Source organism: Rhinopithecus bieti, unplaced genomic scaffold (genome assembly GCF_001698545.2).
Source record: "Rhinopithecus bieti isolate Rb0 unplaced genomic scaffold, ASM169854v2 scaffold_26710, whole genome shotgun sequence".
NCBI lineage: Eukaryota > Metazoa > Chordata > Mammalia > Primates > Cercopithecidae > Rhinopithecus > Rhinopithecus bieti.
The window spans coordinates 193206-217044 of record NW_016811906.1 but is presented as its reverse complement, the minus strand read 5'-3'; the positions used below and the strand labels follow the sequence as shown (position 1 = coordinate 217044).

General features: G+C 35.5%; 1 protein-coding gene across 1 annotated transcript in view; it reads left to right on the top strand.

The window, feature by feature from the left end:
* The window catches only part of EML5 (EMAP like 5), a 205258-nt gene that overhangs the window by 149221 nt on the left and 32198 nt on the right, over positions 1-23839 (top strand). The window contains 8 exon segments of the mRNA XM_017895377.1: positions 457-545; positions 1738-1914; positions 7056-7257; positions 7937-8063; positions 15034-15048; positions 18014-18022; positions 20486-20564; positions 21989-22118. Coding sequence (XP_017750866.1) covers positions 457-545; positions 1738-1914; positions 7056-7257; positions 7937-8063; positions 15034-15048; positions 18014-18022; positions 20486-20564; positions 21989-22118 — 828 coding nt within the window.

Below are 23839 nucleotides of genomic sequence, written 5' to 3'. Positions count from 1 at the left end.
AAGTATCTTTGTATTTTAACAGAATACATGGCATGTTACTGAGTTTAATATGTTTGGTAAACGTTAAGTATTTTAAATGCTCTCTTTTAAGGATGGTATTGTTTCATGTATTCAGCTGTATAAATTGAGCATCATAAAGTTTTCTAAATATAGTTAAACAGATACTTACACTTTAAAAAATATTTTAACATTTGTTTCTAGGAATTTTTTACATATGCATAACCAAAGAAATCATTTTATGTATATACATATACAAAATCAAACCACTTATGAATTTAGTTACTTAATAATATGGAATTATAAAAATAAAATGCTCTTACTGTATGTTGACTGCAGCAGAAAATAGGTTTTATATTTAAGCTGATTTTTTTCCCATAAAACTTAAACATCATACTGATGGTATATGTATTTATATGTATTTTATATGTGTAAATATTTTTAAAAATTTTTTTTAAGGAAAGCTTTTACAGGTCAACACTGGTGCTAAGGAACAATTATTCTTTGAAGCTCCCAGAGGGAAAAAACAAACCATCCCCAGCGTGGAGGTAGGACAACAGTGGTACTTGTAGTGTTGTTTATGTGAATAAGAGTGGCTAAAAAACTGATACCTACTTTTTATCGTTTAGTTACACATGAAATCTGTTCTCAAATTATTAAAATAATGGATATTCTTGAGTTTATTGAGTCAGAATACATGGGTGAAGGAAGAAACACTATATTAATAAAAGGAGTCAGCAGGCATGGTGGCTCATGCCTGTAATCCCAGCAGTTTGGAAGTCGAGGCAGGCAGATTGCTTGTGCTCAGGAGTTCAAGACCAGACTGGAGAACATGTGGAAACCCTATCTCTACAGAAAAATACAAAAAATTAGTTGGGTGTGGTGGCATGTGCCTATAGTCCCAATTACTTGGGAGGCTGAGGTGGGAGGATTGCTTGAGCCTAGGAGGTGGAAGCTGCAGTGAGCCGTGTTCATGCCACTACACTCCAGCATGGGTAACACAGTGAGACCCTGTATTAAAAAAAAAAAAAGGAATAAATCACTTGTATGGCTAGCTATGCTCCGTTACTTTCCTCTAAGACAAGAAGCACGAAATAGCAAATAGAAGACGTGTCATCTAAGATTGGAGTACTGCATATCTGTCACGTCCTTAGGAATCCATATGTCTAAGATGTTTGTTGGCAGATTACTGTTTTTGTTTTTTTTTTTTTAAAAAAAGAAAACAAAACAAGAAAAATCGTGTTGCATTTTGTGCCTGACAATATTAGCTCCCCCCTTTTTTTTTTAACTTGACCTAGGAAGAGAGGCTTAACAAATTTAACATGAAAGTGGCTTAATGAAGGGAGGGACCATAAGTAAAAGTTCTAAATTTCTTCTAAGGGTTAGTTGGAAAACATACTTATAATGCATTATTAGAAATTTAAACATGAACTGTAAGAATCTTACTTGATTATCCTGAAGTCAGAAACAGTTTTATTATTAACACTGTATGCTTAGCATCTAGAACACACAGTGGATATATGATTATATTCTGAATAATGCTATGTTAAAATTTTCTGCAGCAACTATTAGGCTCTGGGAAGCTATAAAACCAAGACAACTAATAATTTAACTATTTTTTCATTAAAACTTTCATTTTACTTGTGACACACATAATTACAAAGAAAAATGTTTACGTTTTGGTTGTTAATATTTTAGGTTTGGATAATCCAAACTTACAGCATTGTTTTTCCTTCTTAGGTAGAAAAAATTGCTTGGGCATCATGGACAAGTGTACTTGGTTTATGCTGTGAAGGAATTTGGCCAGTAATTGGAGAAGTTACAGATGTAACTGCTTCTTGCCTCACGAGTGACAAAATGGTTCTAGCTACTGGGGATGATTTGGGATTTGTGAAGTTATTTAGATATCCTACTAAAGTATGTGTTTTTCTTTAACTTTCCTAATGATCATAAATTATGAAATGGTTAAGGTAATGTCCTGTCATAGCATTTCATTGTTATTAATTGTACACATGTAATATGTAATGTTGTAATATCAAAGGTTCAGAATTATGTTTCATATCTATAGCTTTTAAGTATTATAATTTATGATCCCATGCCTTAAGTTATATATCATATCCTATAGTGTTTTTCAGTATTGACTAATATGAATATCCCTTTTACAAGAAACATCTTGGCTGGGGACAGGGGCTCATGCCTGTAATCCCAGCATAATACTTTGGGAGCCTGAGGTGGGAAGCTCACTTGAGGCCAGACATTTCAGGCCAGCCTGGGCAGCATAGAAAGACGTCCTCTCTACAAAACAGAGAAAAAAATTAGCCAGGCATTGTGGTAATGCCGGTAGTCCTAGCTACTCAGGAGGCTAAGGTGGGAAAATTGCTTGAGCCCAGGAGTTGGAGGCTACAGTGAGCTGTGGTCACGTTGTTGCACACCAGCCTGGGTGACAAAGCAAAATCCTATGTCAAAAGAGAGAGAGAGAGACATTCGTTTTATCCCCAATATTAACTTCAATAATTTTTCTATTTTTAATTAAATATATACTATTAACAGTAAATATAAACTCTTTATAGTTACAACTTCAAACTTTAAGTTGTTTTAACCAATTAAATAGAAAATACTTACGCTTGTAAAATTAAACACCATTGATTGAATGTAATGAATGACTTTTTTGTTGAAACCAAATAATACAGATTCTTTTTTTTTTCTGCTTTCATAGCAGAATTTATGTGCATTTTAAATCATCAGCATCATTTGTTAATGATTTTCTGCTTAAAATTGGTATTTACTTGCTGCTTATGTATATTAAGATTTTTGTTGTTGTTGTTTTTGAGATGGAGTCTCACTTTGTCGCCAGACTGGAGTGCAGTGTCGCGCTCTCAGCTCACTGCAACCTCTGCCTCCCGGATTCAAGCTATTCACCTGCCTCAGCCCCCTGAGTAGCTGGGATTACAGGCTTGCACCACCATGCCCGGCTAATTTTTTTGTATTTTTAGTAGAGATGGGTTTTCTCCGTGTTGGTCAGGCTGGTCTCGAGCTCCTGACCTTGTGAATCCCCCACTTCGACCTCCCAAAGTGCCGGGATTACAGGCGTGAGCCACTGGGCCCGGCCAACAGGTTCTTTGACATTCTATGTACCTATGCTACTGTGTGCTGTGCAAGTGCTTAATTCTTTTATCACTTCCCTCTGTTCAAACTACTGTAAAATATTAGGCTTTTGCTTAACACAGAAATAAAATTTATATATCAAGTCCAGATACAATGCATTTCTTTCTCTTTTTTTTTAGACAACGTCTCTCTCTCTCTGTCACCCAGGCACAATCATGGCTCACTGCAGCCTCGACCTCCCAGACCCAAGTTATCCTCCCACCTCAGCCTCTTGAGTAACTGGGACCACAGGCACATGCCACCATGCCTGGCTAATTAATTAATTTTTTTTTTTTTTTTTTTGGTAGAGGTGGGGTTTCCAGATGTTGCCTATGCTGGTCTCAAACTCCTGAACTTAAGTGATCCTCCTGCCTCGGCATCCTAAAGTGGTGGGATTACAGGCACAAGTCACTGTATCTGGCAGCATTTATTTCTTAATTCACAAATTAAGTTATATATTACACTCTGGCACCACCATGAGCATAAAGATAAATTTGAAATAGGGCATGAAATCATATTGTGGTATTCAGTTCCTGGTGATCTTAAGTGTGGTCGTATTGAACTTATTTTTTAACCTGCTATTATTGCTTAGTAATACTTTGAAAACATCATTACGTATAATTAAATATTCTTCTACATCATTTTTTCTGGTGCTCATATTAATATTTTTAGATCAGCATTGAGATGAAAACACAGGTTTAAAAATTCTCATTGAAAACTCAGACACCCAAGAAAATATTCCACAGATTCCTGTTTTAGATACGTATAAATGGTAGGGTCTTAGTTGTTAACAATGTGTTCCACTAAAATATTTGTCAGAAACTTCACTTCCAGCATTCCAGATGGTGTAGATCCCTAAAGAATAGGTTCTGGGATATTGGTCTACAGATTATTTTTTCACCTTAGTGTAGCAAGAACCACGTAGTCTTAGAGAAACTACCTTCTTGCCATGCTTTGATGACAGATCCCTCACAACTTTTATTAAAAGTCATTATTCCTGCCAGGCGCAGTGGCTCACGCCTATAATCCCAGCACTTTGGGAGGTTGAGGCAGGTGGATCACCTGAGGTCAGGAGTTCGAGACCAGCCTAGTCAACATGGTGAAACCCCCGTCTCTATTAAAAACAGAAAAAATTAGCTGGGCACAGTGGCGGATACCTGTAATCCCAGCTACTTGGGAGGCTGAGGCAGGAGAATCACTTGAACCAGGAGGCGGAGGTTACGGTGGGCCGAGATCACACCACTGCACTCCAGTATCAAAAAAAAAAAAAAAAAAAAGAGTCGTCATTCCTAGGGAATTCACAAATTTTGCTATCACTGTGTTTTGTATAAGACATCTCTCATTTTAACACCTTTGAAAAGATTTTAATGGAAAACCTGCTTTATGATGCTTTGATTTGAAATGTATATAACTTGGTAATGCTAGATTTTAAAGTTGCCAGTATTTATAACTTAAACTTTTATTGTTATTTAAAAGGAAAATACATTTCTATGTGTATTGCTTACAAACAAAAGCACTGATGAATTAAGATGAAAGATATTTACATGGGTATATACATAGATGTGTACCAAAGCAATTGATAGTTACTCTTTGTTAACATACTCATGCTGCACATAGGCGTGTGTATCCTTTCTCAATTATTGTATCTGTTTCCAACAGTAATACATCTGCTTAACCATTGTCTTTAATATATATACACTATTCCATATACATTGTAATTAACTATTACTTTGAACATTTAAGGTATTTAATTTTTTTCACTACTATAAGTAAATACCATGGTAAGTATTTTTTTACACATATAGCATTTTCTCAGCATAGATCCCTAAAAGGGAGATGGGTGAGTCAAATACAAGAACATTTTATGCTTTTAATGCAGAATACCAACTTGGTTTTTTAAAGAATTTTGCCTGGGGTACTAGCATTTTGTGAAACTACTGGTTTTATATCTTGTCCTTAACAGGTTTGGGATTTTGGTATCTTTTATTCTGCTGAGTGTCAGTATTTTCTCCAATTTTTTTTAACACATCGCACTTGAAATGATTAATTTCTAATTATTTATTAATAAAATAAACTAAAATCATAATGGAAATATTTAATGAAATTTCTCAGAAAGATTTTTTGAATTTTCTTCCTCTTTAGGGGAAATTTGGAAAGTTTAAGAGGTATGTGGCCCATAGTACACATGTCACAAATGTTCGCTGGACTTATGATGACAGCATGTTGGTTACCCTAGGAGGTACAGATATGTCTTTAATGGTGTGGACAAATGAGATGGAAGGCTATCGAGAAAAAAGGCCTTGTGATAGTGAAGAATCCGACATTGATTCTGAAGAAGATGGGGTATGTCATTTTATAATACTTGAACAAAAATATCGGGAAAATTTAGCACAACTTATTTAAGCTGTAGAAGTTATAACAAGTAATAATATTTGAATAATTGTAGTATTACTGTTCTTAGTCTGTTTAACATCAAAATCCATTTTGTGACTCAAGAACAACAGGTTGCCCTGAATTTATGACTTAGATGTTATTTATCTACAAATGAAGAATATCTAAATTTTAAATAAGTATTGTTAAGGTAAATTTTATATTATTAAACCTCATATTTTAAAATAATTTTGATTTTCTTCTAATATACCAGTAGTATCAGCTCATTATAGAAAATGTATTTTGCCATAAAATTAAACACAGCCTCCATAATTTGACCACACAGAGGTAACACCTCTTTTAACATTTGGGGTATATCCTAAGATGTATGTAGCTAATATTTTTTTAAGAAAAGTGTGGTTGTATTGAACTTATTTTTTAACCTGCTATTATTACTTAATAATACTTTGAAAACATCATTACATATAATTAAATATTCTTCTACATCACTTTTTCTGGTTGCATATTACTTCATAATTTGCTTATAACAACTTATTTCATATTGTTGAACATCTTTGTATCCAGTTTATAAGATCATAATTGATCTTGGTTATTGCTTAAAGAATAACTCGTGTATTTTGACTGTAGGCTATGACNAAAAAAAAAAAAAAAAAAAGAGTCGTCATTCCTAGGGAATTCACAAATTTTGCTATCACTGTGTTTTGTATAAGACATCTCTCATTTTAACACCTTTGAAAAGATTTTAATGGAAAACCTGCTTTATGATGCTTTGATTTGAAATGTATATAACTTGGTAATGCTAGATTTTAAAGTTGCCAGTATTTATAACTTAAACTTTTATTGTTATTTAAAAGGAAAATACATTTCTATGTGTATTGCTTACAAACAAAAGCACTGATGAATTAAGATGAAAGATATTTACATGGGTATATACATAGATGTGTACCAAAGCAATTGATAGTTACTCTTTGTTAACATACTCATGCTGCACATAGGCGTGTGTATCCTTTCTCAATTATTGTATCTGTTTCCAACAGTAATACATCTGCTTAACCATTGTCTTTAATATATATACACTATTCCATATACATTGTAATTAACTATTACTTTGAACATTTAAGGTATTTAATTTTTTTCACTACTATAAGTAAATACCATGGTAAGTATTTTTTTACACATATAGCATTTTTCTCAGCATAGATCCCTAAAAGGGAGATGGGTGAGTCAAATACAAGAACATTTTTATGCTTTTAATGCAGAATACCAACTTGGTTTTTTAAAGAATTTTGCCTGGGGTACTAGCATTTTGTGAAACTACTGGTTTTATATCTTGTCCTTAACAGGTTTGGGATTTTGGTATCTTTTATTCTGCTGAGTGTCAGTATTTTCTCCAATTTTTTTTAACACATCGCACTTGAAATGATTAATTTCTAATTATTTATTAATAAAATAAACTAAAAATCATAATGGAAATATTTAATGAAATTTCTCAGAAAGATTTTTTGAATTTTCTTCCTCTTTAGGGGAAATTTGGAAAGTGTAAGAGGTATGTGGCCCATAGTACACATGTCACAAATGTTCGCTGGACTTATGATGACAGCATGTTGGTTACCCTAGGAGGTACAGATATGTCTTTAATGGTGTGGACAAATGAGATGGAAGGCTATCGAGAAAAAAGGCCTTGTGATAGTGAAGAATCCGACATTGATTCTGAAGAAGATGGGGGTATGTCATTTTATAATACTTGAACAAAAATATCGGGAAAATTTAGCACAACTTATTTAAGCTGTAGAAGTTATAACAAGTAATAATAATATTTGAATAATTGTAGTATTACTGTTCTTAGTCTGTTTAACATCAAAATCCATTTTGTGACTCAAGAACAACAGGTTGCCCTGAATTTATGACTTAGATGTTATTTATCTACAAATGAAGAATATCTAAATTTTAAATAAGTATTGTTAAGGTAAATTTTATATTATTAAACCTCATATTTTAAAATAATTTTGATTTTCTTCTAATATACCAGTAGTATCAGCTCATTATAGAAAATGTATTTTGCCATAAAAATTAAACACAGCCTCCATAATTTGACCACACAGAGGTAACACCTCTTTTAACATTTGGGGTATATCCTAAGATGTATGTAGCTAATATTTTTTTAAGAAAAGTGTGGTTGTATTGAACTTATTTTTTAACCTGCTATTATTACTTAATAATACTTTGAAAACATCATTACATATAATTAAATATTCTTCTACATCACTTTTTCTGGTTGCATATTACTTCATAATTTGCTTATAACAACTTATTTCATATTGTTGAACATCTTTGTATCCAGTTTATAAGATCATAATTGATCTTGGTTATTGCTTAAAGAATAACTCGTGTATTTTGACTGTAGGCTATGACAGTGATGTTACAAGAGAGAATGAAATCAGTTACACCATCAGAGCCTTATCAACAAATATTCGCCCAATGTTTGGAATCAAGCCTCATTTACAACAAAAGGAACCCTCAACTGATGAAAGGTAATAATTTAGTTTAATATTGGATAAAGAAAAAGATATTGTCATTAAAAATGGAATTTATCGGCCGGGCGCAGTGGCTCACGCCTGTAATCCCAGCACTTTGGGAGGCCGAGGCAGGCGGATCACAAGGTCAGGAGATCGAGACTGTCCTGGCTAACTTGGTGAAACCCCGTCTCTACAAAAATACAAAAAAAAATTAGCAAATTAGCTGGGCATGGTGGTGGGCGCCTGTAGTCCCAGCTACTTGGGAGGCTGAGGCAGGAGAATGGCATGAACCCAGGAGGCGGAACTTGCAGTGAGCCAAGATTGCGCCATTGCAATATGTCTTTAAATACCTTTTGGTATCAGCCTGGGTGATGTAGTGAGACCTTGTCTCTATGGAAATATAAAAATAATCCAGGTGTAATGGTGTGTGTTTATAGTCCCAGCTACTTCAAAGGCTGAGGCAGGAACATTGCTTGAGCCCAGGAAGTTGAGATTGCAGTGAGTTATGATTGGCACCACTGTGCTCCTACCTGGGTGTTAGAATGAGGCCCTGTCTCAAAAAAAAACCTGCAAAAAAAAAAACAAAAACAAAACCCTATTGGTGGTAACACTATGTATTAACACTAGTGGTTTAGGAAATTATACATATATATAAGGTTGATACGATTCATCTTATTTGCTAACTTTTATAAATGTATGTGATGAGGTTGGAGGAGATAATAAAACGGAATGCAATACCAAGTACTTTTAAGAAGCATGTGAGCGGTATTGTGATTCAGTTTTGAAAAGGCCTGCCTATCCATGTGCCTTTATTCAAGCATAGACAATCCTCATTTCAAAAATTTTCTAAAAAGTCAGGTTGTCTTTAATGGGAGTTATTGGTCTTAGTCTACAATCAGCAAATAAAAAAATAAGGACATATGCAAGGCCATTTTATGGGGAGAGATCACTTTTTTTTTTTTTTTTTAATACTTTAAGTTCTGGGATACATGTGCTGAACGTGCAGATTTGTTACATAAGTATACATGTGACATGGTGGTTTGCTGTACCCATCAGCCCATCATCTACATTAGGTATTTCTTCTAATGCTATCCCTCCCCTAGTTCCCCACTCCCTGACAGGCCCCTGTGTGTGATGTTCCCCTCCCTGTGTCCATGTGTTCTTGTTGTTCACCTCCCACTTATGAGTGAGAACATGTGGTGTTTGGTCTTCTGTTCCTGTGTTAGTTTGCTGAGAATGGTGGTTTCCAGCTTCATCCATGTCCCTGCAAAGGACATGAACTCATCCTTTTTTATGGCTGCATGGTATTCCATGGTGTTTATGTGCCACATTTTCTTTATCCAGTCTATTATTGATGGGCATTTGTGTTGGTTCCAAGTCTTTGCTATTGTAAACAGGGCTGTAATAAACATATGTGTGCATGTGTCTTTATAGTAGAATGATTTGTAATCATTTGGGTATATACCTAGTAATGGGATTCCTGGGTCAAATAGTATTCCTTGAGGAATTGCCACACTGTTTTCCACAATGGTTGAACTAATTTACACTCCCACCAACAGTGTAAAAGTATTGCTGTTTCTCCACATCCTCTCCAGCATCTGTTGTTTCATGACTTTTTAATGATCTCCGTTCTAACTGGTGTGAGATGGTATCTCATTGTGGTTTTTCTTTGCATTTCTTTAATGACCAGTGATGATGAGCTTTTTTTCATGTTTGTTGGCCGCATAAATGTCTTCTTTTGAGAAGTGTCTGTTAATATCCTTCGCCCACTTTTTGATGGGGTTGTTTCTTTCTTGTAAATTTGTTTAAGTTCTTTGTAGATTCTGCATATTAGCCCTTTGTCAGATGGATAGATTGCAAAAATTTTCTCCCGTTCTGTAGGTTGCCTATTCACTCTGATGATGGTTTATTTTGCTGTGCAGAAGCTCTTTAGTTTAATTAGACCCATTTGTCTATTTTGGCTTTTGTTGTTATTGCTTTCAGTGTTTTAGTCATGAAGTCTTTGCCCATGTCTATGTCCTGAATGGTATTGCCTAGGTTTTCTTCTAGGGTTTTTATGGTTTTAGGTCTCAGGTTTAAGTCTTTAATTCACCTTGAGTTAATTTTTGTATAAGGTGTAAGGAAGGGGTCCAGTTTCACTTTTCTACATATGGCTAACCAGTTTTCCCAACACCATTTATTAAAGAGAAAATCCTTTCCCATTGCTTGTTTTTGCCGGGTTTGTCAAAGATCAGATGGTTGTAGATGTGTGGTGTTATTTCCGAGGCCTCTGTTCTGTTCCATTGGTCTATATATCTGTTTTGGTACCAGAACCATGCTGTTTTGGTTACTGTAGTATAGTTTGAAGTCAGATAGTGTGATGCCTCCAGCTTTGTTCTTTTTACTTAGGATTGTCTTGGCTATATGGGCTCTTTTTTTGGTTCCATGTGAAATTTACAGTAGTTTGTTCTAATTCTGTGAAGAAAGTCATTGGTAGCTTGATGGGGGTAGCATTGAATCTACTTTAAACCAACAGAGATCAAAAAAGACAAAGAAGGGCATTAAATAATGGTAAAGGGATCAATGCAACAAGAAGAGCTAACTTTCCTAAATATATATGCACCCAATACAGGAGCACCCAGATTCATAAACCAAGTTCTTAGAGACCTACAAAGAGACTTAGACTCCCACAAAATAATAATGGGAGACTTTAACACCACACTGTCAATATTAGATCAATGAGATGGAAAATTAACAAGGATTATCAGGAGTTGAACTCAGCTCTGGACAAGCGGACCTAATAGACATCTACAGAACTCTCCACCCCAAATCAACAGAATATACATTCTTCTCAGCACCACATCACATTTATTCTAAAATTGACCACATAATTGGAAGTAAAACACTCCTCAGCAAATGCAAAAGTATGGAAATCATAACAAACAGTCTCTCAAACCACAGTGCAATCAAATTGGAACTTAGGATTAAGAAACTCACTCTAAACCACACAACTACATGGAAACTGAACAACCTGCTCCAGAATGACTACTTGGTAAATAACGAAATTAAGGCAGAAATAAATAAGTTCTTTGAAACCAATGAGAACAAAGACACAGCATACCAGAATCTCTGGGATACAGCTAAAGCAGTCTTTAGAGGGAAATTTATAGCCCTAAATGCCCACAGGAGAAAGTGGGAAAGATCTAAAATCAACACCCTAACCTCACAGTTAAAAGAACTAGAAAAGCAAGAGCAGACAAATTCAAAAGCTAGCAGAAGACAAGAAATAACTAAGACCAGAGCACATTTGAAGGAGAGAGAGAGAGACACAAAAAACCCTTCAAAAAAATCAGTGAATCCAGGAGCTGGTTTTTTGAAAAGATTAACAAAATAGATAGACCACTAGCCAGACTAATAAATAAGAAAAGAGAGAAGAATCAAAAAGACACAATAAAAAATGATAAAGAGGATATCACCACTGATCCCACAGAAATACAAACTACCATCCGAGAATACTATAAATACCTGTACACAAATAAACCAGAAACTCTAGAAGTGGATAAATTCCTGAACACATACACCCTCCCAAAACTAAACCAGAAGAAGTGGAATCCCTGAATAGACCAATAACAAAGTCTGGAATTGAGGCAGTAATTAGTAGCCTACCAACCAAAAAAATCCCAGACAGATTCACATCTGAATTCTGCCAGAGGTAAACCTCCTTTATCTCAGCCCAAAATCTCCTTAAGCTGATAAGCAACTTCAGCAAAGTCTCAGGATACAAAATCAATGTGCAAAATCACAAGCATTCCTATACACCAATAATAGACAAACAGCCAAATCATGAGTGAACTCCCATTCACGATCGCTACACAGAAAATAAAATACCTAGGAATGCAACTTACAAGGGTTGTGAAGGACCTCTTCAAAGAGAGCTACAAACCACTGCTCAAGGAAATAAAAGAGGACACAAACAAATGAAAAAACATTCCATGCTCATAGATAGGAAGAATCAATATTGTGAAAATGGCCATGCTGCCCAAAGTAATTCAGAGATCACTTTTTAATAAAGTCTCTGAGCTAGATGACAGATTAAGAAATAAATTGTGAACCTGATCTTTTCAAAATCAAAGGTGGTAAACAATAAAAAGGGATATGGAGCAGTGAATGGCATGGACTTCCGAAGCAAAGAGGTTTAAAGAACAAAAAAGGAAAAGGTAACCAGAAACAGTAAGAAGGAACAGAGGGAGTGGGAGGTGGGAACAGCCCTGGGAGGTGAGAACAAGGCTGTGGTGAGGAAAACTTTATTATGAGAAGTTAGTAGAACAATTTGAGGGAGAAATTAAAAATAAAAGGGAATTCATTCACAGTTGAACAGGATTTGTAGAAAATTCAAGCGAATTTGTGGCCATTTCGGATAGTGCTGAAGAGTTTTGGAACTCAGAGAGATAGAAGTGACATTACAGGAAAGCTTTGTCAGAGGGATTTGAGTTTGCACCTATGGGTTTTATATTCGGGGAAAGTGATGAAGTTAAGGTGAAAAACACATTAGTAATGGGGAAGGGGAGAACTGAGAGATTTTGTGAATTGACTGACCCCAGCGTTACCAGGGAAGCTGTAGATGGAATGTTAAGGACACAGTGCCTCCTCAGCTCCTCTTCCAGGTGTTGTTTACTGATGGTATACCTCATGTACCTCAGGTCATAGCAATGGGAGGTCACTTAAGGAAGGGGGATGGAGAGTGATCATCCAGTTTTTCATTATGTATAAAGAGGCAAAGTATTAAATTAGGGGTATTTTTAAGAAAGCACAGTATACCATAATCTAAGTACTTGTACAGAATTCCATATTCCATGTTTCAAGTAACTTGCTAGAATACAGCATCGTATAGTGCAAAGGACATGAATTCTGGAGTCAGACAAATGGGTAGAATACTCATTTTTATCATTATCGGTTGTGTGTGTTTGAAATATTATTCATTCTTTCTGAACCTCAGTTTCCTAAGTGGCAAAATGAACATTATAATCCCTAACTTATGGTGTATTTCAAGTTTTAAATGAAATAATGTAAATCAAGAATTTAGATAGTGGGTCTTCACCAATGACACCTTATCCCTTGGAATGAAATAAAAGTTAACTGAGGAGGTACCTGGTAAATACTTAAACATTATTTCTGAAATTAAATATTCACAAAGCAATAAGCACTACATATGTATTTATTAGAGAAATACAGATAAATATGAAAATGGAATATTATTTAAATATTCTAATTAGAATATTTGAAGTAGAGTGCTTAATATGACTTAAGGAAAATTATGTCTCCTAAGTAATGAAAAGTGAAAAGTGTTCTGTGGGGAGAAGGAGCTCTAGATATTCCCATAGATTTCTTTCATTTGTTATATTGATTTTTTAAAAAAATTATTTATCGGATAAATTTGGTATGTCAGAAAATGTGACCTAATTGTAATCTGTAGACTGCTTCGTTCACGGTAAAACACTTAAATGTAAATTTCCACCCATTGCTGAAGTGAGGCATGTTCTAATAGATGGAAATATTTTACTACTCATGAAGAATGATTAACACTGTCATAACTGTAAACTTTGATGTTAGTTTATTCTGCAGCTGTTTCCTAATTTTTCAAATTGCTTTGCATTTTGTTCTCAATTTACTTTACAATTTCAACCCTGCTGAATATTTTGAAAATGACAAGGTGTGGGGAGGGAGACAGGGGATCTGTTGGGCCCCGTGGCAGGGTCCAAGCACTGCTCTTTGCCTTAAAAAAAAAAAAAGAAAAAATGACAAGGCAGAAGTCATTGATGTGACTTCATTTTCACAAAATGAAAAAAAATCAAAGGAGATTAAAAATGAAGAGATTCGTATCTCTTTTTACCAACTTAGAATATTTGTGAGGAGATAATATGGTTCATGGTTTATTTAAATAATTGCTTTTTTAAGTAACATGTATTACTGTCATAAATATGAAATAAAACACTTTATATGCAAAACAAGCCAAATGCTGTGCCTCATTCCTGCAATCTCAGTGCTTTAGGAGGCTGAAATGGGAGGACTGCTTGAGACCAGGCATTTAGCACCAGCCTGGGTAACACAGCAAGACCCCATTTCTTCAAAAAATAGAAAAATTAGCCAAGAATGGTAGTACATGCCTGTACCAGGAGGTTCCTACTCAGGAGGCTGAGCAGGAGGATTGCTTCAGCTCAGGAGTTGGAGGCTCCAGTGAGCTATGATCGCACCCTTGCACTCCACCTATGGCAGCAGAGTGGGATCCTGTCTCTGGGAAAATAAATAAATGAAAAAAAAATTAAAAGCAATTAAATACTTATCAAATATTCACTTAAAAGGAAAAATGGCTTCTGATGACAATAACCCTCCTATTTGGTTGATACTTTTGTGGATTTTTTTCCTAAGTGATAATTTAATATTTTTTAATAAACGTTTTTGTTTTTTGTTTTGTTTTGTTCTTTTGAGACAGAGTCTTGCTGTGTCACCCAGGCTGGAGTGCAGTGGCACGATCTTGGCTCACTACAACCTCCACGTACTGGGTTCAAACATTTCTCCTGCCTCAGCCTCCTGAGTAACTGGGATTACCGGCACGCACCACACACCCAGCTAATTTTTGTTATTTTTAGTAGAGACGGTGTTTTACCATGTTGGCTAGGCTGTTCTTGAACTCCTGACCTCAAGTGATTCACCCACCTCAGTCTTCCAAAGTGCTGGCATTACAGGCATGAGCCACCTTGCCTGGCCAATAAATGTTTTTATAACAAATATTATGTATTTAAAGTAGTTGTTTTTTGTCAAATTTTCAATATTTGTGAATAAAAATATTTAAATCAATGTTTAAATCAATGTGACATAAGTTAGACATTTTTGTATTTCCTTAAAATTCTGTTGACATGTTGCCTTTCTTCTGTTTGCTAAAATGCTCTATTCTATTCATCATCAAATTTTATGTTTTCCTACTTTTTTCCCCTTGCTCCTTTTGAAGGCAGGGAGTAGTAAGGTAAGTGTTTTATAAAAGAAAATATTTTATTCAAAATTTACCCTTTATTTTATTCTTTATAGTATTTTAAGGTATTTATTTTTCCCTATAAAACATTTAACTACATTTGTCAACAAAGCATTATAAAATGAAGTAGGACAAATTCTATGAAAGAGTTGCATTTTTAGATAGTATATATGGTTGCTATTATAAGGGTCTTCATTATGATAAATTGTTTTACATATGACTGTACAAACTACTACAATGCCAATAAATAGTTTTGGTTTTCCTTAAGTTTCAGAAGCTCGTAAAAACAGACCTAACCACACATATATTTAAGTGAAAGACTATTCAATTTTAAACCTGTTAGCACAATTTAGTGCATGTTTAATCTATTCATTCATTTTAAAAGATGAAAAGAGGGTAACTATGATATTTGTATGTTTAATAAAATGACATGTAGGAAAAGACTCTTTGGGGGTACTTTTATATGTACCTTTGGTGATATGAAAATGTCTTGAAAGAATTTCTGAAACAAGACAGTGTGGAAATGCCTAGTCTGTTTTATAAGTTAAAAAAGGTATTATGGCTGGGCATGGTGGCTCAGGCCTGTAATTGTGGCTCAGGCCTGTAATCTCAGCACTTTGGAAGGCCGAAATGGGAGGATTGCTAGAGCCTGGGAGTTCAAGACCAGCCTGGACAACATAATGAGACCCTGTTTCCACAAAAAATAAAAGTAAAAATAAATTAGCTGGGTGTGGTGGCAGCCCTGTGGTCCCAGCTACTCAAGAGGCTGAGGTGAGAGGGTCTCTTGAGCCTGGGAGTTTGAGGCTGCAGTGAGCTGTGATTGCACCACTGCACTCCAGCTTGGGCAACACAGCAAGACCCTGTTTTGGGGCCGGGGGTTTGGGGGTAAGGTATCACTAGGAAAATGCTGGGAAATAAGGATGAAAACTGTAAATTTGAGATCAGATTGTGCAGAAACTCAAATAATAGGCACCTGTTAATATTAGATCTACAGCAGGAATCTGTCGTCTAGTTTTAAGCAGAGTAGTGTGTACAAAGATATGAGTTCAGAGTATGAAGCAACCTCTGAAGTGGGCCATAAAATCTTATACTCTTTTACCATAACTAATGCACCCGGATCTAGCCTCACATCTAGAATAGCTTGCTCAGTACTGATCTCTGCATTTTAAAGGAGACTTGGATAGTTTATAATGGGCTGGAAGAAAGCACAGAAGGAAGGAAGGTTGGGAGGCCACTTCATATAAAGAAAAATTAGTTGACCAGGTGCAGTGGTTTATACCTGTAATCCCAGCACTTTGGGATGTTAAGTTTGGAGGATCGGTTGAGGCCAGAAGTTAAAGATCAGCCTGGCCAACCTGATGAGACACCATCTCTACAAAAAAAAACTTAAAAAAATTACCTGGGTGTGGTGGTGTGCACCTGTGGTCCCAGCTACATGGGACGCTGCGGCAGGGAGGATCTCTTGAGCATGGGAGGTCAAAGCTTAACAAAGCCATGATCACACCACTGCACTCTAGCCTGGGTGGCAGAGCAAGACCCTGTCTCAAAAAAGTAATTATTGTTATTCTGGGAATCTTGTTTCAAAACAAGAAAACTAAATGGAGATATCATTGTTATCTTGGATATGAATGACTTTCTATGTAGAAGTGACCTCCCTGTCACAAGCAGTATTTATACAGAGTTTAGATGACCAGTTGTCATCAATGCTATACAATGATTGTTCTAGACATGTAAAGAAGGTTCCTGGTGTCAGTGGGAGAATGGATGAAATGACTTTTGTGATTCCTTCCAATTTTGTTTTGATCATTATGCTATTAAGAGAGAGAAAAAAAAAACTTTTAAAGATTACTTCTTTTACTAGCAAAATTCTAAATTCAGTATAGTCCCGAGTGACTAATTCTGCCTGCTTGGATTCACTGACTGGGGAACCCTCTTAGGTCAGAACAGGTGGAACTTAGGCTCTTTAGACAATTTCCTTTGAAGTATCTCCAGTGCTACCAGCTTTTTAAATTAACATTTTAGTGCCAGTGCCCATTCTTAAAAATAAGCTTAAATGTTTTGTTTAAAATTCAGATTACATTGCAGAAAAATAAGAATGGCAAGCTTTAAAGTTCACAACATAAAATATATTGAATTCTCATTTGTTTTTTTCTTTTTTCACCTTTCTTGTGATTCCCTGTTATTATTGAAGTTTTTTTTTTTGTTTTTTTTTTTTTTTTTTTTTTTTTTTTTTGAGACAGTCTCACTCTGTTGCCTAGGCTGAGTGCAGTGATGTGATCACAGCTCACTGCAGCCTTTACCTTCCAGGTCAAGTGATTCTCCCACATCAGCCTCCCATGTAGCTGGGACTATAGGTGCATGCCACTAGGCCTGGCTAATTGTGTTTTTTATAAAGAATGAGGTCTCACGGTGTTGCCCAGGCTGGTCTCAAACTCCCGGGCTCAAGCAGTCCTCTTGCTTCGGCCTCTCAAAGTGCTAGGATTACAGGTGTGAGCCACTGTGCCCAGTCTTATGCCTTTTCTTTTCTCTTTTTTTCTGTTTTTTTATTTTTTAGGCGGAGTCGCACTCTGTTGCCCAGGCTGCAGTGCAGTGGCGTGGTCTTAGCTTGCTGCAACCTCTGTTTCCTGGGTTCGAGCAATACTCCTACCTCAGCCTCCTGAGTAGATGGGATTACAGGCGCCTGCCACCGTGCCTGGCTAATGTTTTTTGTATTTTTAGTAGAGGTGGGATTTCACCATGTTGGCCAGGCTGGTCTCGAACTCCTGACCTCGTGATCCTCCTGCCTCGGCCTCCCAAAGTGCTGGGATTATAAACTGAAAACAACAGGCCTTTAATATTATGCAATATAGTTGTCTGCATTAAACTTGTTAAAATATTTTATTACAGGAGGTATTTCACTAGTGTTTTCAATTCAAATTTATGTTGTAATCTTTTTCCCTCTTTATCTGCTGCTGAAAAGAGGTTCCAGGTAATCCTCTCTTTGCTGTGTTTACAAAGCCTAACTTTGTATTTTTGTCATCTCTCATATTAGCATTAATGGGATACTATGTTACTTGGTGTTCTTTACCTCTCCACAATTTTGCACATTTTTTTGCTTTGCAATTGGTACCACTGAAATGAATAGCATCTTAATTATTAGACTTACTCTGTATAAGTAACTGTACTACTAAAACTTATCAATTCAACTTGTATAATTTTATAAGTTATATAACTTTATTTTACGCAATGATATACTTTATATAAGTGATCTTTATAAAAATTAAAATATGCTTAACTGATCTTTATAAAAATTAAAATATGGTTAATTGTTACATAGGATCTAGATAAAAATTACCTGTTTATTGTTTGGGTTACATTTAAAGCTGTCAGATAGTAACATAGAATAATGTTCACCAACAAAGTTGACTTGGGGAAAAAAGCAAGGCTTCTATCATTCTTTGAAATGGTCCTATCAGAAATATTTTTAAATGTTAAATATGGTAAATTCAGTTTTATTTTACTTGTGGACATCCAAAATGTGTATGAAGAAGGTTTGAAACCAAAATTTCTATAATAACTTGAAAAAATTGTTTATTCTTGAAAAGGATGTTTACTTTTTATAACACCAGTCATGCTTATATATTTTATATGCTGCCTCATATTGCTATCAACATCCCGTTCATTTCTTATTGGATGTTTAAGATATAACACATTTACTTTTATTGATGTATGACTTGACAACCGTTTTGAAAATGCAAGTATATTTTATGCCTTTAATTTTATGAGACTTGTTCATAAATGTTGGAGTCTTTTACATGGGAAAGTTAATTTGTATCATTTCCTGATTTAGGTGTTACAAATTGAATATTAACTTAAAATTTGGAAAGGGATTGGTGCATGATTGATTTAAATTCAGTGTTCCGGTTATTCAATATGTGAATAATGGTTGAGATAAAAAATAATAAACTAAATTGCATTTTTTAAAAAATTAAAGGTTCTAGAGAAGAGCTTCTACATTTAAATAATTCAGACTGTGAACTCAATACACCTGTTGGGACAGGGCACATTATAAATAGATCCTGAACAGAGAAGCGGGGCTAGATTTGAGAGCTACTGTGTAGGCAAAGTTGATAAATTTTAGTAAATGGAATAACGGAAGAGAGAGTTGGAAGCAATAATAATAGTAATTTCCTTTTATAGTGTGTTGTATGGTTTACAGTGCTTTGTGACTATAAAATGTCTTCCTTGAGTAACCATCTGATGGCAATGCCATTAACCAATACTAGGGACTTCAGCAAGTAGAGAAGGTGAAGGGCATGGAGAAACAGATGAGCACAAATTTGAACTCACATGTGATTTATGTTGCTAACAGTGTGGAACGTTCATAAAAATATTATGAAAATTCACTTTCAAGAAGGATGTATTGAATACCTGCCATGTGAAGATACTCTTGTTAGATACTTTAGAGCAGTAATCCAGGCTTTGTTGTTAACGCACCCATCAAGAAATATTTGAGTATGTTAAATTAACATTTTCCCATTGTTTATAAACAATCTACTTTTGTGCTATTATGTTATTTACATTATGATACGTACACCAAAGAAATTAAAAGTAAGGCTGTGCACAGTGGCTCACGCCTGTAATCCCATCACTTTGGGAGGCCAAGGCAGGCGGATCACTTGAGGCCAGGAATTCAAGACCAGCATGGCCAACATGGTGAAACCCCATCTCTAGTAAAAATACAAAAATTAGCTGGGTTGTGGTGGTGCACGCCTGTTGTTTCAGTTACTGGGGAGGCTGAGGCACAAAAATTGCTTGAACCCGGGAGGCAGAGTTTGCAGTGAGGTGAGATCGTGCCACTGCACTCCAGCCTGAGTGACAAAGTGAAACTTGGTCTTAACAAAAAAAAAAAAAAAGAAAAAAGAAAGAAGAGAAGAGGCTGGGTGTGGTGGCTCACTCCTTATCCTATAATCCCAGAACTTTGGGAGGCTGAGGTGGGCCGATCACCTGAGGTCAGGGGTTCGAGACCAGCCTGACCAACATGGTGAAACCCCATCTCTACTAAAAAAAAAAAATACAAAAATTAGCTGGATGTGGTGACATACACCTGTAATCCCAGCCTCTCAGGAGGCTGAGGCAGGAGAATCACTTGAATCCAGGAAGTAGAGGTTGCAGTGAGCCAAGAATGCGCCACTATACTCCAGCGTGGGTGACAGAGTGAGACTCCATCTCAAAAAATATATATAAAATGAATGAAAGTTGTAATATTTTCTTTCTACCTTCCTGCTTTAGAAGCTCTCAAGATGAAGAGGGCAGTCTAGAGGACCACAAACAGAATGAGTCATCTTTGGGAAGGTGTGACAAGACACCTCTCTGGGAGGGATGGTGTGAGAGACTCAGTGAAGGCACTGAGTGCTGCATGCCTTTCCACCTTCCCACTTCTCTGTTGCAGGCCTCCGGTGAGCAGAGCCCCACCACAGCCAGAGAAACTCCAGACAAACAATGTAGGCAAGAAAAAGAGGCCTATAGAGGTAAGGAAAATTCACTCTCCAGTGTTACTGAAATGTATCCAGAGTTCTTTTTTATAAAACATCCAAGTCTTATCATTAGTTTTCGTGAAAGTAAGTGTATTAGGTGCTCTTTTTTGTTTGACTTAATTCTTATGTAAGTCTGAGTTTTGGATTGATATTCTCTGGTTATCCTAATTTTTTAAATTAGTCTTCCTTTTGCTTTGCTGTGAATAATACCGTAATTGAACTGAATCTCAGAGAACTCCTAAACCTCAATATATGCGAATGATCTTTTGCTTACAGAAGCACAGACACCTTGGCAATACCTAAAACTTAGTGGCTTGAGTTTGTAAATTAAAGAGTTAAATACTTATACCAAATAGGAATTTTGACCCTGGGCGGTATATTCACTGTACAGGGTTCATGAAGGCTGTTTCTCCTTCTGTCTCTGCTCCCAACCAAAGTAGCCTTCCATAATAATTGAGGAAGAAGGAAGGCTCTCCAGGCATTTCATAATCCCAGTATCAGCAGCAAACAACCAAACTCTGCTAAATCAAACATAAACAAAGTGTAAAGCTGTGTGATGGTGATTGCTGTATTGCTGTAGCTCCCTCCCCAACCCAGTCCTACAAAGTCAATGAAATGTACATTTTCAGTTGCAGAATTATCTGCCAGACCTTTAGCATGAATTGTCCAAGACAGTATACTTAGTTTTTGTCTACCGACAATGAAGGTACTGTTTGGATTCTTCAAAGTATGTGACTTGTACATAATTTATCCTGACTCGTGTATGTAGGTCAGACATTTTGATTAACAATGAACATAAAATTGTTTTCTTTTGGACACAAAAAATACAGTCCCTCTACGTCCATGGGGGATAGATTCCCCTTGGGGATGCCAAAATCCACAGGTGCTCAAGTGCCTTATATAAAAAGGCATAGTAATTTGCATATAACCTATGCACATCCTCCTGCATACTTTAAACCATCTGTAGATTACTTATAATACCTAATACAATGTAAATGCTGTATAAATATTTGTTATACTATATTGTGTTTTAAATGTTATTTTTTATTGTTTTTTTCCCCAATATTTTCTATCCGGAATTGGTTGAATTCTTGAATATGTAAGGCCAACTGTACCTCAGTGTTTAACATGTGAAATCTTAAGAACTAAAGTTCTTGGTATCAGACTACCTTATGATTCCATTTTCCTTTTTCATAACTTTATATAGAAAAGTATAGAATGTATGTTTAAGCTGCCCAAAACAGGTTATATAAAGAAGTATGACTAGCTTAATTTTGTAATTTTCATATGAAATTTGTAAAATATCAAAAATGTATACTCCATTTTGACTGCAAACACTAGTATTATGTATACAACAAAACAATGGTGAACATTTAGACATGAGGAAGAATATAATGGTTTTATTATTATCATTATAGGACCTTGTGTTGGAGCTCGTTTTTGGTTATCGAGGCAGAGACTGTAGGAATAATGTTCACTATTTAAATGATGGTGATGATATAATTTATCACACTGCATCCATTGGAATTCTGCACAATGTTGCTACAGGTAGGAAACCCTGATTCTCCATCCCTCTATCACTTTTTTTAACTTAGAAATTTTGATCTAGCTGCTTAAAATCTTTGTTAAAGCTATAAATAGTAATTTAAATGTAGGAGAAACCCTCCAGAATGAAAATATTTGATATTTCAGAACTTTCTAGTAATATTTCAAGTAAACAAATTTCGGTTTTAATAGAGTATAATACAGCAGAAAAGGAATTCATAATGCAGAGTGCTCATAAGTCTATTAGAAGTAAAGGTTTACTGTATGTTAAAACCATGTTTTATACTGAAACCACTGGTAACTTTAATTCTGTTTCCCCATAACCTCATGATGAGAATAAATGGTTTGGATGGTTGTTTCTGATAGTGATTGAATGTAGCATGTTGGGTGAGTGATTGCTGGGGCTAGGAGTGTTCTTACTGAGGCCTTGGAAAGCCAAGGAAGAAAGACTTAAGAAAGCTGTTTATCTGTGGCTCTGTGATGATACCTTGTTTGACCCAAGAAGGTAAGAAAATTATTTCTTGATGTTCATTTAACTGATTGGATTATTCAGTTGGATTATTCAAGAGCAAATAACATTCTCTTAGCATCATAGTGACATTAAGTATTTAATTTTGAATTGTTTTATTACAATTTAATGGCAAACTTCATAAAAGTCTGAAAGTTAGAAGTAAAATAAAGGTTATCTAGTTCATTCTTGTTTTCCTCTGATAGCTTCATTCCAAATGGGTAAAGAGTAGATTGATGATGTAAATGATAATCCACCACCCCTTGTTGGTATTAACCATTAATATGATCTTTCTATTTTGGTTTCATAAAGAACAGGATTCACCAGGATCACACAGAAATCAGTGGCAATTTTCTATTTAATAATTTGGGCCATTTAAAACATACTGGTTAAAGAGAAAAATCCTTCTTAATCGAGGTATCACATATCTGTCCTTCAGAGAGAATGAGGAAGAGTAAGACAAACAAGAAAGGACTGTATATGTAAACTCTCATGTTTATACTTATAATTTTATATTTACTTTTCTGATTTGTAATTAATCACCTTTCTAGTGGTGGGGTGTCTAGAGAGAGGGCAGATGGAGACTAGGCCACCTGCTTTAGTTTTTACTATATTTGGTTTCTCACCAGTTTGAGGATACATTGTTCATAGTCTAGGAAGTGGATTTGCCATAAATGATTCATTATTTTGAGGTGTGTTCCTTCAATTCCTAGTTTGTTGAAGGTTTTTAACATGAAAGGGATGCTGGATTTTATGGAAAGCATTTTCTGTATCTGTTGAGATAATCATATGGTTTTTGTTTTTAATTCTGTTTATATGGTAAATCACATTCATTAATTTGCATATGTTGAACCAACCTTGCATGCTAGGAATGATGAAGCCTGCTTGATCATGGTGAATTAATTTTTTGATGTCCTGCTGGATTTTGTTTGCTAGTATTTTGCTGAGACTTTTCGCATCTATGTTCATCATAGGGATGATGGTCTGTAGTTTTCTACAAGCATATTGGCCTGTAGTTTTCTTTTTTCATTGTGTCTTTGCCAGGTTTTGGTATGAGGGTGATACTGGCTTCACAGAATGAGTTAGAGAGGAATGCCTACTCTATTTTTTGGAATAGTTTCAGTAGGATTGGCAGCAGCTTTTCTTTGTATGCCTGGGAAAATTCAGCTCTGAATCCATCTGGTCCAAGGCTTTTTTTTTTTTTTTTTTTTTTTTT